Source organism: Sphaerodactylus townsendi, linkage group LG14, assembly GCF_021028975.2.
Source record: "Sphaerodactylus townsendi isolate TG3544 linkage group LG14, MPM_Stown_v2.3, whole genome shotgun sequence".
Taxonomy (NCBI): Eukaryota; Metazoa; Chordata; class Lepidosauria; order Squamata; family Sphaerodactylidae; genus Sphaerodactylus; species Sphaerodactylus townsendi.
In genome coordinates, this window is record NC_059438.1 from 4066936 (window position 1) to 4083775 (window position 16840).

At 42.9% G+C, this 16840-nt stretch overlaps 1 protein-coding gene across 1 annotated transcript in view; it reads left to right on the forward strand.

Moving 5' to 3' along the window:
• Window positions 1-11460, forward strand: part of VAT1L (vesicle amine transport 1 like) — a 78926-nt gene extending 67466 nt beyond the window's left edge. The window contains exons 8-9 of the mRNA XM_048515402.1: window positions 3421-3504; window positions 5312-11460. Coding sequence (XP_048371359.1) covers window positions 3421-3504; window positions 5312-5413 — 186 coding nt within the window. The 3' untranslated portion in view covers window positions 5414-11460. The remainder of the gene's footprint in view (window positions 1-3420; window positions 3505-5311) is intronic.
• Window positions 11461-16840: the final 5380 nt, after the last annotated feature.

Below are 16840 nucleotides of genomic sequence, written 5' to 3' on the forward strand. Positions count from 1 at the left end.
GCATGATTGTAGTTATCTCTCAACTTAAGGTAGGGCCTGGAGGTCTTCCAGAATTATAACTGACCAGACAGCAGTGATGAGTTCCCCTGGAATAGATGGCTGCTTTGGAGGGTGGATTCTGTGGTTCTATAACTTGCTTCACTCCAAAATAGACAATAATTTCCCAAACTGGAGTTGGTGGCCCTATTTCAACTTGCTCAAGGCAAAAGATTTCATATAGGGTTTGCCGTTGCCTGCCTCCTTTTCACACCCCTGGAATTCCTATGTGGTCTCCCATAAGAACATAAGAACATAAGAAAGAGCCTGCTGGATCAGACCAGAGTCCATCTAGTCCAGCATTCTGCTACTCACAGTGGCCCACCAGGTGCCTTTGGGAGCTCACATGCAGGATGTGAAAGCAATGGCCTTCTGCTGCTGCTGCTGCTCCCAAGCACCTGGCCTGCTAAGGCATTTGCAATCTCAGATCAAGGAGGATCAAGACTGATAGCCACAGATTGACTTCTCCTCCATAAATCTGTCCAAGCCCCTTATAAAGCTATCCAGGTGAGTGGCCATCACCACCTCCTGTATGGCAACTTATATTCCGAAATACCTTTTCACCAATCACGTGTTTAGCTGGTGAAGGGAAAAAATACTTACCATTTTATTAACCCATACCAGGGGTAGGGAACCTTTAACATTCAAAGAGCCATTTGGACCCGTTTTCCATAAGAAAAGAAAACACTTGGAGCCGCAAATAATTTTTTGACATTTAAAATAAAGATAACACTGTATATTTTGGTTTTTTTTACCTTTTACTCCGCTCATTCTGAGAAGCGCATGGATGCGGCAAGGATGGGGCCAGCGGCTCGACCTCGCCGGCCACCGGGAAAGCGCCCACCCCGCTCCAACGGGGCAGGCAAGAGGGGAAGCCCGTGGTAGCGTGCCAGCCGGTCGCGAGCAGTTGAATAGCGCCCTGCCCTGCTGCCTGTATGGGTGAGCCAGGATGAGATGCGGCTTGGCTCATGGAGCCGCAGTGCAAGGGCAGAAGAGCCGCATGCGGCTCTCGAGCCGCAGGTTCCCTCCCCTGACCCATACAAATGCTTGCCAGGGTTAAGGCTGAAAATGTGTGACTAAGCTAAGGTCACCCAACAAGTGTCCATGGCAGAGTGAAGATTTAAACCTGGGTTTCCCAGAACCTTGTCCAACACCTTAACCACAAGACAACACTGACTCTCAGGAATTTTTCTTTACAATTCTCTTTTAAACCTGCTCTCTGCTTTATGTATCCAGAATAGTTTGTGGTGTTGGATTTTTTTAAAGAAAATAAATTCCATTATTTTCTTTCACAACATTTAGAATCTAGCTGTGGAGAGCGGCTGAGGAACGTATCTGGCTTGAATCTTTCTCCAGAACGTTAAACCAGATACTTCGTAAGAGAGGAAAATGCAAGAACAGCTTATTTTCCCTCAGCACGCATGAGATACGGCAGGCTGCATTTAGTGTAATCTCTCTCTCGCTCTCTGGCTGCAAGCCCAAACCACTTTAATAAGAGTGGCCCCATCACTCCCTCCACCCCACTTTTTGCAAGGAAAAGGTTCCAGGATTTTGGTGATAATTTTCAGCCAGCAGTCTAATATATTTGCTGATTCTTTCAATTCTGCACTCTTACGGAGTTATTTATAGTGGCTAAGAAACTCTAAATGGTTAGATCTGCTGTCAGAAGCTTTAAACATAAGTTATTGCTTTTTTTTCCCTTCATGAGTCCCTTGTTAAATCAATACAGTAAGAGGGCAATACAAGAAAATCAACTTATTCTTGGTTTCTGCATTCCAGGGGTACTTGAAAGGAAAATTGCTTTTATTGCAACATCACTGTACATGTACTTATGGTGCAAGTGCATGCTTACTTGGGAGGAAGGGCTGTTGCATACAGTGAGAATTGCATCCAAATAAACCTGCATAAGATTGGTTCTGGTGGGTTTTACGGGCTGTGTGGCCGTGGTCTGGTGGATCTTGTTCCCAACATTTCACCTGCATCTATGGCTGGCATCTTCAGAGGTGTATCACAGAGAAAAGTCTGTTTCACACAAGGCCCCTAAGATCCTGACTGGGCCTTCGCTCTGCTTTCTCCTGGCCACAAGTGGCCCTGGGGCAGCAACCCAGTAGGAAATTTCTTCTATGTTAAATGGCCGGTCCAGCCCTGAATGGCTCTGAAGTGCCATCTTTCCATGGTGCATTAAGGGAGCTGATCCTGGTTCTACCTATCTCATAAGTGGAACCATGGGAAGGGGACCTCATACTGCCAAATAGATTCTGTGATTCTGTTAAGAACTTATCCTCAGGCTGTCCACCTTCTTTGTTCTTATGGCATAAGCAGTTATTATACAGCTCTTAAATGTTGGAGGAAGAATTCCTCATTTGGCCACAGGAAGGTATTTGCAGGGTTTCAGGGAACCTAGTAATTCTGGCTCCCCTTCCATGGATGAGCCTAGGTCTGTAACCTCAACGGACATGACAGAAGCAGTGTGTTGTGGGGTGTGTGTGTGAATTTTTAAAGGCTGAAGTACACACCAGAAGACCTGATCACAATTTCCCACCACAATACCCAATTTGAGTGCAAGTTAATATCTTTATATCTACTACAAGCCTTTTCTTAAGACATTTAAGGTACAGTATAGAACTGTTGTTCTGTAACTGATAATCTGTAGCCTGCTGACAGTACAGAGATAAAAAATGCAACAGAACCAACAAGAAAGAGGAGGGTGAGGCTTTCAATTGCCAAGCGGCTTTTCTTATTCTTTCCACTAGTTGATCTTCTGCCCAGCTCTAGGCTGCAACTCTCAAGCTGAGAGCTGATGGACAAGAGTCCTTTGGTTTGCCATGTGCCTCTGGGCACACCTAGGCCTGAAAGACCTGTGTGCAGAGAGGAGACCAAACTCAGTGGCTGGTAGCCATCAGGATTTTCTCTGGTTCCTCCCCTGCCAGAGTTCGTACTGTGTTCAAAAGCAGCATGTTGGACGTGGTGATTGTTTTGAACAATATACATACTTTCCCTCTGCGTTATTATCCCTTTTCATATTTCTCGTTCTATTTTTTATTGCACCTTCTCATGTCTATAAAAAGTGCAGAAATGTCAGCCAAGTCAAGATAATTATATTTATCATTTGTCTGCAGTGGTTTTTATTGCACGTCACGATGATTTACAAAGCAAGTCTATTCACTTCAGAGAATATACTTCGATATTGCGGAAACCAATAGGAAATTCCAATTTTAATGTAGCCCGTATCCTTCTGAGCCAGCTTTTATCTTCAAGCTCATTAGCATTTTCCCATTTTGTTTCAATCTCACTTCTTGTGTATCTCCAGCTTGAAACATACTTCTATGCAAAGGTGAATTGCCATTTTTTTGCAATACAATGTATGTGTGTGTTATCTTACAGGTGAAGGAAGCAATGCAAAGAATCCATGACAGAGGCAATATAGGTAAATTAATTCTGGATGTGGAGAAGACACCAACTCCATTGGTGAGTAGCATGAGGGGGCACCGTTGGGAGTACAAAAAAGTTGTTTGCAGAAATTTGGAACTTTACTGTTACTGAATAGGATGTTCCCATTCAGAAATGTCTTATACTTCTGCTAAGCCAGCATGGTGTAGCGGTTAAAAGAAGTGGACTCTAATCTGGAGAGCCAGATTTCATTCCCTACTCCTTCACATGTGCAGGGGACTCTTATCTGGTGAACTGGATTTATTTCCCTGCTCCTACACATTAAGCCTGCTGGGTGATCTTGGGCTAGTCCTAGTTCGTTAGAACTCTCTCAGCCCCACCTCTCTCACAAGGTGTCTGTTGTGGAAAAAGGGAGGGAAAGGAGTTTATAAGGTGCCTTGAGTCTCCTTAGAGGAGAGAAAGGTAGGGTATAAATCCAAACTCTTCCTCCTCCTCTACTTCTGAAACATTTTGAGGTGGGAATACCATCAAACAAAGCCCATGTCACCCTAGGCCAGGGGTCTGCAACCTGAGGCTCTCCAGATGTTCAAGGACACTGTAGTCCATGAACATCTGGAGAGCCACAGGTTGCAGACCCCTGCCCTAGGCATTACAAATGTCAGGCCCCACAACCCAGCTGTTCTACATAACCTTTGCATGGTAAATAATTCAGCCTACTTTTCTAGCTGCTTTCATACCTGCATCTTAGGAGCTAGACAATATGCACATATGCTGTATAATGCCCGGTTCCAGTTTTAGCCAGAGAGATCAGGAGCACATTAGGAATTGTTCCATGGTCTCTTCAACCAGCTGTGCCCAGAATCATTATTGAATTACAATGCGGATGTAATTGTGACCTACATCTCAAGGAGATGGTGAGAATAGCCATGTTATTAGGTAACAATAGAGTTACACAGTTACTAAGGCATTTCCGCAACCAAATCTAGGTGGGGATGTTTTGAGATGTCATCATTGCCTTTGGCACACACACTCCTGTTTTGATCCTCTAATGCCCTCTGGTCACACTTTTTTCCCCCAAAATCCATGCAGGACAAAATGAATGTCTGTACCAGGGTCTATACCAGGGTAGTACCAGTCAGCACCATAGCACCCAACAACAGCTTTCCTAGTCCCCTTCAAGTGTTTTTAGAAAGTGAGTGCAACAAGTTGGGCTTTTCGCCATTGGATATTTGATTGTTCAGATTTTAAAACAAAACTTTTAAAACTAGGATCTCCATTGACTAGGTAAGATTCAGTAGCCATTTTGTGGTTGGGTACACCTCCTGCAGCAGCCATTTTGTGTCAGCCATTTTTTTGGCTGTATCACACGGTGTCAAAATTCCAAAGGCATCTGCAGGCTGAAAAAGGTCAGGGACCCCTCTTTTATACCATATAGGCCCGTGGTGGCGAACCTTTGGCACTCCAGATGTTATGCACTACAATTCCCATCAGTCCCTGCCAGCATGGCCAATTGAAGTGCCAAAGGTTCGCCACCACTGATATAGGCAATAATGGCTCTGTTGTGCCTTCAAGTTTCCTCAAAATGGTAGTACATATATCACAGAAGGTTGAAATAATGCAAATTAAGGGCCTTTCTTTAGATACCTTCAAAACAAGCTGAAACTACTTATCCCAGACTATTAGAGCTGCAGCCAGTGGCGTAGCACTAAGGGGACAGGGTAGAGCGTGATGCACCGGGCATGTGCTGATGCAGGGGATGTTCCAGGGCAGGGACAAAGGCATGCCCGGGCGCAGTTCCCCCTCGCTCTACCCCTGGCTGCAGCCCTAAAACAGGTCATCTGTTTGCACTGACCATACCTCACAGTTTTCTCTCTTTCCAATGCAGATGGCCAATGACAGCACAGAGACCAGTGAAGCCGGAGAAGAAGAAGAGGACCATGAGGGGGACAATGAGAATAAAGAGCGTATACCGTTCATCCAGCAATAGCTGAGACGGGTGGGAATGAAAGCCAGGAAGAAAAAAATGGATCGAGCAGAAGAAGGGAAGACGACTGCGAAATCCATTTTTGCGTACCAGTGAACAAATGCTCTAGTACAGTGTGTGTTGTTTATTTGTCTGCAGTCAGCTGAGCTATAAGCTGTTGGTCATTGATGTTTTGAACTCAAGTGCCATTCCCACCCAATACGGTATTAACATTCCATCCTGTGGCACCACGTCAGCCAGTCAAAATCCTTCTCTAAAGCCTTATATTTGGTCATTTCGACACCACAAGCTTGTCTCTTTGGCCTCTTCCACACCCGCAGAATAATGCACTATCAGTCCACTGTCAGTGCACTTTGCAGCTGTACGGAATAGCAAAATCCACTTGCAGACTCTTCTATGTGGATTAAAAGTACACTGTACTGCATGTGTGGAAGGGACCATACAGCTTTGAAGACCAGTTTTCAAACTGTTTTAGCAGGGCTTTATTTTCCCCTTTCCCAATTGCAGCCAACTCATTATCTTGTAAAGCGAAATCATTATAAAAGGATGATTTCCAGCGAATGAGGGTCCAGGATCCCCTTCTGTTTTAGTGGACTGGTTGGCCTGTTCCTTCAGCCAAGGGTCTTCATTCCATGCAAGAGGGAGCATGCCACAGTGAGCTGGGAACTATGGCATCAGCCCAAGGATGCATTCTCCCTCATGAATGGGGGAACATGTGAAATGGGTTTCCATGCCAAAAGGTGCATCTGGCTCACATAATGCCTTGTACAGATGAAGCTACTTTCTCCACCACAAAAATAATAATCAGCCCAAGCATCAGTGACAGTTCTGTGCATAGAACTGGATACAACCAACTGGGCTTGTATGGGGGTTTTTTGCAACTCTTATAGGTGTCAGGAAAATAAGAATTTTCTGCTGAGCCTCAGTGCCAGGTGTCCTAGCCATTTCATTTCCAAATTATATTTTGTCTTCTGAAACAGAATTCTCAATTTCTCAAAGATGTAGAATACCTCAGTCATAAATTCAAGATATTATATTGCTTGGTGTAAAAAAGAAAGAGGCCAGAAGAGTCTGACAAACATTACCTGGTATAGGTGTACATACAGTAATCATCAAGACCACTTGTCTAACTGAAAATTAATTCATTTGTGGCGCCAACACATATGTTGGCCCCTCAGACTTTTATTGCCTTACATAGAAAAATCCCCAGGGTAGCTCTTTCTGGTCCTAAAAGTTGTTTCTCCACAAAGAAATACAAGATATCTTTTTGTTTTAATGAATTTAAAGCAAAAAAAAATGCATTCTTTAAAAATAAGGATACTGATTGCTGTTCAGCACGTTGGGAGAAATGCTGGTTTGTTGATCTTACACCTATGGATCAAAATTGTGCCAACGTACTTCATCTAAGCCCTAAGTAATTCTTCACTCAGCACGGAGCTCTTTGCTTCACTCAGATTCAATCACAGCTGTGTTGTACCCTAAGCAGAGTTATACACTGCTAAATCCACTGATGTCTGTTGAAAGGGAATAACTATAGGCCAGCTCATGTTGTGTTTTACACACATTCCTACCAAAGATTGGCAGCCATGTTGGAGCTGTGATTCCCCCATTGGCTACGGAAGCATAATTTGTGTTGGAACTACACTATGGGTAGAGAAGTGCCTTCTGCATTCCCCACATACAGTTTTCCTGAGTCCAAAACATGGGTAGTGTTATTTGCCCCATGGGGGGTTGTTCATGCACACGCAGCCATCTCCTCACCCAGTGGAGCAAATAACACAACCACCATTTCATCTCCAGGAAGCAATGAAGGGAGGCAGGGGCCCCTTTTCCCATGGTGCCACAGTCCAAATCTGAATGAGGCCCTCGTGACACTTTTACATTGAGTTGCCACCAGGGACTTGTGCTGGCAGTATGGTTGCAAGTCCCTGTGGCAAATGGGTAAAACGTAACATCTAGTTTGACCTTAGGTTTACACTGAAAGGGAAAGGTCCATAGATTCCAACACCCAGGCCTTTCTCTAGTTGGCACAGTGGATTCACGCCTTCGTAATTCTAGCATTACACTAAATTCTTGTGTTGCTGAAAGAAATTACCATGCCTAAGTGTTTTAACAAGACATTAATACCTAACAGCATTTTTAAGGAAAGAAAAAGAAACAGTTACTAACATTCTCCTGAATTTCCCAAGAATGGGCAAGTTTGGGTTAGTGTGGTATGTCATTTTTCAGTGTTTCTCTTATTATTTTTCTATTTTTCCCACATAGTATTCAGTGTATAAATGTCGTCTTTTCCATAGTTATGAAATTTAGGCTGTGATGATAAATCACAGTTTAGCGCCCACTAGGGGTTAGTTTGATTCTGAATCCACAAAGCTACAGTAGTGAACCACTTAGGTTAGGGTGACAAAAAATGCCAAAAAAAGAGAGAAAAGAAAAGCATCTGTCGTCAAAGTGTTAGAACCAACAATCAGATTTGTGAGCACAACTGAGCATAACTCCATCCTTTTTCTTCATCTGGCTCCTCATGTGAGTCTCAGAGCCATATTAGGCCACAATTTGCAGTCAAAACGCATTCACTAGGAATTGCACAGTCATAAGGACTGCATTTGAAGACTTTAAAAAGAAACAGCCATTCCATTTCGGTCAAAAAGTAAGCTAGGTTCCACAGTCTAACATAAAGTTGAGCCCTGAGGCCTACATATTTTAACATTTTTAGATGAGATTAACTCTGTACTAGGTTGTGGCTCATGTGTATGCATTCTTTTCATGATAAAACCATGGGACGGTTCACACAACTGCTTTTTTTAACGTGCCAAAATGAATCTTGCACATTGATTTCATTTCAGAAGCCAGTCTTGTGACTATTTTAAAATCTCCCCATCTTGTTGCAGTTTCTGAGGTTTCCCAAGCAGAGAAGAACTCACAAAATGTAGGAACACTGAAGTTTCCAGAAGAGCAATTCAGTATGTCTAAACAAATCAGGGTTTTTTTTAAAGGGTGTGTGGGGTTTTTTTTTAAATCAAGAGTTGTTTTAATCAAAAATGGCAGACAACAGTGAAAAATGCTCTTGTTAAAAGTAAATTGTAAGGTATGACAGGAGTGAAAGATAAGTTGCAAAAATAATGGTTAATTTTCCCTCAGGCAGTTCAGACTGAAATGTGAGTTGAACAAATATGGAGTAAGGAACCTGAACTGTCATAAGCATTAGAAATGGGTCATCTAGTCCACCACCCTGTTTCCTGCAATGATTAGACAGACATGTCATAGAACCCCACGAACAGGGTTGTATCTTTGGTTGGACTTATCCTCTAGAGATTTGTCTAGTTCCTTTTTAAAAATATCCAGCACTATATCCACACATGGTTGGATATTGGACCCTCACTGAACTGTAGCATTTGTTCACAACTACATACGTCTACATAAGAAATCTCATTGCAATACCCAACCATGTGTGTATGCAGCTTACAAAAAAGAATATTTGTACAGTTTATACACACAATGCTGTCCTTTGCAGTATTACTCTAAGCAGAGTTACGCCCTTCTAAGTCCACTGAGGGTGCAATTTTGCATTCGACTACACTGTTGCTGAACTGTTTCCACAATCTGTCTTTTTTTTTTTAGCAATGTCAACCAACAAAATCCAGAAAGTACATATGGGTTTTTGGATGGGAAGGGAATTTCAGTGTGTTTAGTCAATGCCCCTTCTCAAGAGAAAACATGGAAAATAATGTTGGACCAAAAAAAAAAGTATTAGCCAGGTGTTGTTTTCAAATCAGTGCTCAGTGTTTGAACAGAATGACAGAAGCCCTGGGATCTAACCAGCTTTTCTGTTAGTGAGAAGGATCTTCTGTGAACACCCCAAAAGGCTACGCTAAGAATCATGGAACATGCACAGACAAAAAGGTCATGTGGAACAGGGGGGAGGTGAAGGAGAATTGGATGAAATTAATTGAAAAAAAACTGGCAGGATCCAGTCCCTAGAGACATCTTTGCACAATGGCTCTTCACAATATAAATTTATCATTTTGCCAAGCTGCATCTGACTTGTAGAAAGAGACATTCAAGATGATGTGCATGTCATGTCAGCCTGCACTGAAATTTTGGGATAATTGGCCCCAAAGTGATCCAGGGATGATTCAGCATTGTACACCACCTACATTTTAACTTGCTGCTGCCTTCTCTTTGTGGAAAGAAACTAATCCCCACTTTACCCAGTGCAAATTTCCACTTCCTTTTGAAGATTCTCAGGTGTTTAAAATAAATAAATACCCCAAAGACCGTGGGCATGCGCTCATATACATTCAGACTGCTGGAATAAGCAAAGTGCAATATTTCTCCTTGTTTTGGTGCGATTTTTCCTCAGTGTATTTTCAACAATGGAGAATGAAGGCTGAAAGGAAACACTTGCCCAGGTGTAATTTGAAAAGAGATGTTTTTATTAAGCCAATTCAGCACCTCATCAGGATTGTTTTTTGTTTCTACAGATGTCTTGACAGGACGAGAATTACATAAGGCAACATATGTTAATTGTTGTTTATGAATGTCTGCCAAAAGACAAGCCATGTTCAATTGATCTTTTGTAATCCTTCGGTAGCCAGTGGCAGCTTGCATGGGAAATCCAGTTGCAGGCAGTGTCCAGAGCAAACTGCTACAGCCAGATACACGCAACCATTATGTGCACATGAGTCGCACAGATTGTTCAGTCTCACACTTAACTCTGGCTTCAGAATTGCAGCAGGGAGCCCTGTTTGTGGATAACTTGTTTCCTTGAGGATTCAGTTACGGGAACCCTGCTGGGAGATTTTCTATCTTTAGAAAATGTTACTTTGGAACTAGGATAGAAATGAACTTGCACTGCACGGAAAGTTATTTCACAATCCAATGAAGTCAAAACTGTCCCATGTGTTCCTGAGTGCAAAGCTGAAATCTGTAGTCATCAGTATTCATTTCATCTGTATTCATCAGTACACGAAGGGTACAATCACGTGAGGGTTTTTCCTGCATCTAGCTTAAAATTCCCAGGAAAACAACAGTCTTTTGCGTCAGCATTGCACTTTGACTCTGGTGGAAAGCAAATGCTACATTATAATTCCCCTTCTGTTACAGAAACAGATGAGCGATCAGTCAGCACAAATTGTGTCTTGATTGTGTGGGTCATTCACTTCAACCCCCTCCCTAAATTCACTTATACTGTTAAATGTCTGGGAAAGCTTATACTGTTAAATGTCCAGGTGGTCTTCCTGAGTCTGTTCCCCTTTGGGATACATGTAGAGTAGTTGCGTGTTCACCCCGAGATCAGAAATTTCTTGCTCATAACAAGCAGGGCCCTGTTGTAGCCTAGCTATTTCTCCATGTGCTAGCTTTCCATGTGCAGGGCATGTTCAGGATACAGGTGAATTCAAACATGTGATTCCCCACTTGCTTTTTCTGAACGTATAGGTTGGCTCTTAATCACACGTCTCACACAAATGAGTATTCCCGTGGACTTTGATAGAACTGCTCTCTAAGACATGCTTCTGTATTTTACCAGTTGAAGCTAAGTTTTTGGAGCTTTGCAGAACCAAGATTTGAGATGAAAAATAAAACCTAAGATCCCCAAGGACAAAGGATGGAAGAATTCCTTTTCATCATGGTAAGAAGGGTTCCACATAAAATGTGTTTTCTCAGTGTTATGAAAGGGCAGGGGGTTGAGAAACTGCCAATGCCATACTATATAGAGCTATACCCATCTAAATCCATTGAAGTCAGTGGGCTTAGAATGACAGAACTCTGCTTAGGATGCCACTGTGAATTATTCCCTGTCCACTACACTTGGACCTTTTCCCACTTATCTAATTAATGGGTTATTTTCTCCAAGCCAAAGCAAATTGTTTCTCAATCAGTATCACAGAACTGAGAAGACCTCTCTTGAACATCTACCCAAATGAAGTGAACTGAAACACTGGTTTTAATTGTTACTTGTTGCTTTAGAGCTTTTGTTATTATTGTGCCTACCAAGCAAATGATGTTTACATTTAAAAATATAAATAAAATATGAAGCATAGCATTAACTTTGGCTGGTGGTACTCAGTCTGGTATACTGAAGAACAGTTGGATTTATATCCCCTTTTCTCTCCTATCCCCCTTTCCCTTCCCCCCTCACAACAAACACCCTGTGAGGTAAGTGGGGCTGAGAGAGCTCAGAAGAACTGTGACTAGCCCAAGGTCACCCAGCTGGCATGTGTGGGAGTGCACAGGCTAATCTGAATTCCCCCAGATAAGCCTCCACAGCTCAAGCTGCAGAATCAAACCCGGTTCCTCCAGATTAGAGTACACCTGCTCTTTATTTATTTATTTTATTTATTTATTTATTTATTATTATATTTGTAGACCGCCCCATCCCCTAAGGGCTCTGGGCGGTGGACAACAAGCGTCATAAACAATACAGCAATGTCAGTTACATTTAAAATCAATCAATCAATCAATACATAAGTTACATAAAAATTACAGCGTTCCATGCAAGTCACATGACGTCCAATATAAACTATCAGTAGATAAAAGACCCCTCCCGGAGAGGAGGCGGTATAGATGTTATAGGCTCCCAAGATGGTAAAGGGAGAACACTTAACCGCTGCGTCACTGATGCTCATAAGGGATTGGCAGCTCAGAGGTTAAACACAGATGATATGAATAGGACAGCCAGTGTAATTTAGTGGCTAGATTCAGATTTGAATCCCCACTCTGCTGTGGAAGTTTGCTGAGCGACTTTGGAAAGTGCCACCAAGTTGCATTTGACTTGTGGCCACTCCACAGGGTTTTCAATGAAAGCGATATTTAGGTGATTTTGCCATTGCCTTCCTCTGTGTGATGACTCCAGAGCTCTTTGCTGGTCTTCCGGCCCAATACTAAGTCAAATACCAGGGCCGATCCTGCTTAGTTTCCAAGGTCTGATGACATCGGGCCAGCCTGGGTTATCCAGGTCAAGGGCCAGTCACATACGCTCAGCCTAACCTACCTCACAGGGTTGTTGTGAGAATAAAATGAAGGAGAATGGCTTAAGCTGCTGTAGGCCCCCACTGGGGGAGAAAGGAAGAGAAATAAATGATAATGCAAGAGAGATTACTAAGACTGAGAGGTAAAAACGGGCAGAGGTTTTACCAGCTCTGATTGAAATCCTTTCTGTTTACTGTTAAGTTTGGCTAAAAAATGAAGGGCAGGCATTTACAGAAGCAGGGGCTTTGTAAGGAAGATGCGACACTCTTGGTTGCCGTAGGAACAGAGCTCTGGCTGTTAGTTCTTGCAGGATGAGTCATTTAGGTAGCAAGGTGCTTGCCCCCAGGTCAGTCAAGAAATCAACAAAACCTGGCCACCTGCAGACTAGGCAGAGATCTTCATATTATAGGCTGAGAACTTCCCAGGTAAGCAGAAAAATGTGACCAAGTTAATCAGGAGGGTTAGACAACTTGAGAAAGACTGAACAGGTTTCACATTCAGGAGTGCTGAGCAGCTGAGAGTCAGTTAAAGAGCAATGGGGGAGAATAACCCAGCTCAGATTGCTGGGGGCGCAAAGCATCCTGGTCGGCCTTCAGAAGAATTTCCAAATTGTTTTCCTCTCTTCTTGCGATGCCTTGTGGGTCCCCAGCTTGTAAACCACATTTACTGATGAGAGACCTCTATGGTTCCAGGTCCAGTTGGCAGCAACACCTATTCAACGGCTTCAATGAGCAACACTGGGAGGAACAAGAGTTTAGGTTAAGACTCTGGCGACTCGCCACCAGAGAGACAAGTAGTGTTGCACCTTTCTAAGTCTATTGAAGTTTGTGGTCTTAGAAGGATGTAACTCTGGTTGGGATGGCACTGAGCCTCCAAGACTGGGTGGATTTTTGAACATTTTGTACGTTGGTTTTCAGCCTTTAAAATTGCACACAACACAAAAAAAAGTCTCAATAACAAATGATTTAAGAATGTAAGAATCTCAGACCAGCAGCCAGCAAAAAAATAAAGAACGGGACAGCAAAATCATAAAAGCAACAAGCATTATTAAGGTCAACTGGAAAATCCACAGATTAAAATATCAGCCGCAAACGTGATCTGATTGAAGCACATGTGGAAGGGGTGTAGTGGGATTTCTCAACAATTTGCTTAACATTAAAACTTCTGTGGTAGAGAGAGGGTTTCGGTTTTGTTCAGAGCAATGGTTCTGGGGGAAATCTGTGCCTTCCGCACCTGCAAGTTATTAGCCAGGTGGCCCAGAAAAGGTACCTGAATAGATCCTCACCAATCCACTGATGTGTAAAACAATCGCACAGACTCATGGTGGAAGACTGATAGGAAAGAAAAACCTGATTGTGCAAGTTGTTTAATTTTCAGACTGGAAATGCAAGGGAAACTCTAAAAATAAACCAGGATCAAGAAAAGCCTAATTGTAAGAGTCACAGCAGTAATGAAACCGGGTAATTAATGAAGACATCTCTTCTGTTTCTGTTGTGCAGTCATTCGGTGTCCTCAGACAAGCCTCAGTGTGTCCATCTGGTAGGCTGAGTAGGTTGAAGACATGGAGGGGGCATCAACAATCATATGACATCACTTCCCAGAAACCCTGCATGTGTCATTATGCCTCTCTAGGAACTGCTGGAAACTCTAGGATTTAGCAAGTCATAGAGAGGCATGTCTTCCCTTTCAGAAAACCTGGAAATCACGTGCATATTCCCAATCAAAAATTTAAAACATTGGCCCAGAAACTGCAGTAATGGTATAAATGGCAAACAGAATTCAGGAGGGACAAAAAAAGAAAAAGAAAATTCCATGGGTCAATTATTTTGTGATGTCAGGCAATGGACTTGAAAGTAGAACTTCAGGAGGCCGATCTGGGATTAGACATGTGGTCATTGGCTGTCACCTGACAGGGATGGTCTCACTAGCTCGGGACTCAGTTCTGAGAGGGGAGAAACCAACTGGTTTTCCCCAGCCAATCCTGTAGGAAACAAGAAGCTTTCCCCTATGATGCAGCCAATAGGAAATCCAGTGCTAGAGACAATTCTGGAAGCTGGAACCACTTCTCATTTATGCATATGTTGGAACGACCTCTGAACTATACCCCAAAGTATTTCTCCCTAGCCAGTTATTCCCCACATTCATACAGTACTGGATCTAACTTCCTTCCTGCACCCAGAAGATTCCTGCTAGCCATGACCCTGCATGAGAGAGTGCATTAAGTACACTCATATCGGCTCCAAGAGCCTCTGATCAGAAAATAAGCCAGGATGCCCACATCAATGGGAAAAAACAGACATTTTTTATCTCCATTCCCTTCAAAGATCATGTTAATCAATTCATAAGACAAGGCAAAGGCAGACTCAGGACAGGATAGTTTCTTTCATCTTTAGCCCATCTAAAGCACTTACCGATGAAAGGCCTTTCCATAGACCATATTGATTCTTTTATGGGTTATGTTTGCTTTCTATGGTTCTGTAATAAAGCAGAATTTAGGATTGAGCGCTCTCGCTCTCTCTCTCGCTCTCTCTCTCACTCACTCACTCAGCTGCTCATGTGTTGTTTTTTATTCACACAGATCCCACAGTCCCCAACACAGGCTTTTGAGTCCTCCTTCCTCTTTTATCAGTCAAAAATCTGATTGGGTCCAAACCATAAACTTCTGAAAACAACTTTTCTATACACTAGAAGAAGAAGAGCTTGGATTTATACCCCATCTTTCTCTCCTGTGAGGAGACTCAAGGCAGTTTTTCTCACGCTCCTTTCCCTTCCTCTCCCGACAACAGACGCCTTGTGAGGAAGGTGGGTTCCGAAGAACTGTGACTAGCCCAATGTCACCCAGCTGAAATGTAGGAGTGAGGAAACACATCTGGTTCACCAAATAAGCCTCCGCCATTCCTGTGGAGGAGTGGGGAATCAAACCCAATTCTCCAGATTAGAATCCACCTGCTCTTAACCACTACACCACACTGGCTCTCTATACTTCCAGGAATGTTCAACACTTCTGAAAATGAACTGCAAGCCTAAGGAATAAGAAGAGCCCGTGTCAAGATTTTAGTAAAAGGGAGACACATCCCCATTCTTCTGCTCCCACTCTGTTTGCTGAGTGAATCAGACATTAAGCAACCATCCACCAACAATGGAGAGCCACATCCCCGTTCATCAAAGTGGAGACTGGTCCTTTTGTGCCAGTTCTACATACCCATCATGGCATTTGGGAGCAAACATTTTCCGACGTCTGTCTAGAAATGTGAGGGTGACAGCTTGTCCTTGACCTTCAGCTTTTTAAGCTGGAGACAGACAAATGTTTCCCTGAGAACCAAAAAAGGTGTCAAGTAGCGGTTGTGAACACAATTCTTGCTCCTATCCCACCGGTGCATCTGGTCAAGCAGCTTTTGTTGAGTTTTGACACACGGCAAACATTTGCACAACCAGTTGGCCAGATGTGGAAGTAGGATGAATGTGTGCACTGTAGGCTTGAATGCCAACGCCGCTGTCGTTTCTCTTCTCTGGGGAAGAAAATCAATGGTCTGCCTCCAGCCTCTCATAGATCACTCTACTGTTGGAGGCTAAGCATTGTCAGTTACGTTTACCGCTTGCACTTTTTGCAGTGAACTCAGCCTCAAGGTGTTTAAGATTGAAGCTTGACCTACTTAATGGATAACGTACCAATGAGTTGCAGTTGACTTATGGCAACCCCTTATGGGGTCTTCAAGGCAAGAGATGTTCAAAGGTGGTTTGCCATTGCCTTTTTCTGCTTAGCAATCCAGACCTTCTTTGGCAGTCTCCCTTCCAAGTACTAACCATGGCTGACCCAGCTTAGCTTCCAAGCCAAAGCTGAGCTATTAGTAATGTGCACAATTGGTCATTCCTTACTGGAGGACTGGAACATGGCCAATGTTACATTGATTTTTTAAAAAGGGGTTGGGGAAGATTCAGGAAATTACATGCCAGTTATGCCTATTGCCTGTTAAAAGACTGTTATTAAAAATAGAATTATTAAACACATAGAAAAAGAAAGCCAGCTGAGGGGAAATCAACTTTTGTCTTTTAGCACTCTTAGAGGTTAACAAGCATGTGGAAAGGGTGATGCAGCAGATGTTCTATACCGCCACCAGAGCAAACCTACTGCAGGATAAAAACTCATACATTCATTCCTCGGTTTCTGACTGACATTTTTTTGATATTGAGGAACACATCTTTTAAAAAAACAGCTTTGTTTATAAAACTTAAAACAAGGAGGTATAAGAAAACCATACAGATATTTGCAAGAAATTTCAAGGTAGCAGAATTTGCTTGAGCATATTTCCTGCCTACGTTTCTTCCAGTGTTGCAGTAATCATGGCCCATTGCCAGGTACAGCCAGGTTCCAAAGCCGGGAGTACTGCAGATCAAACTCTGGTTGAAAGGAGAACAGCAAACAAAATGGGGGACATAATAACATTGCCTCGCCAAATT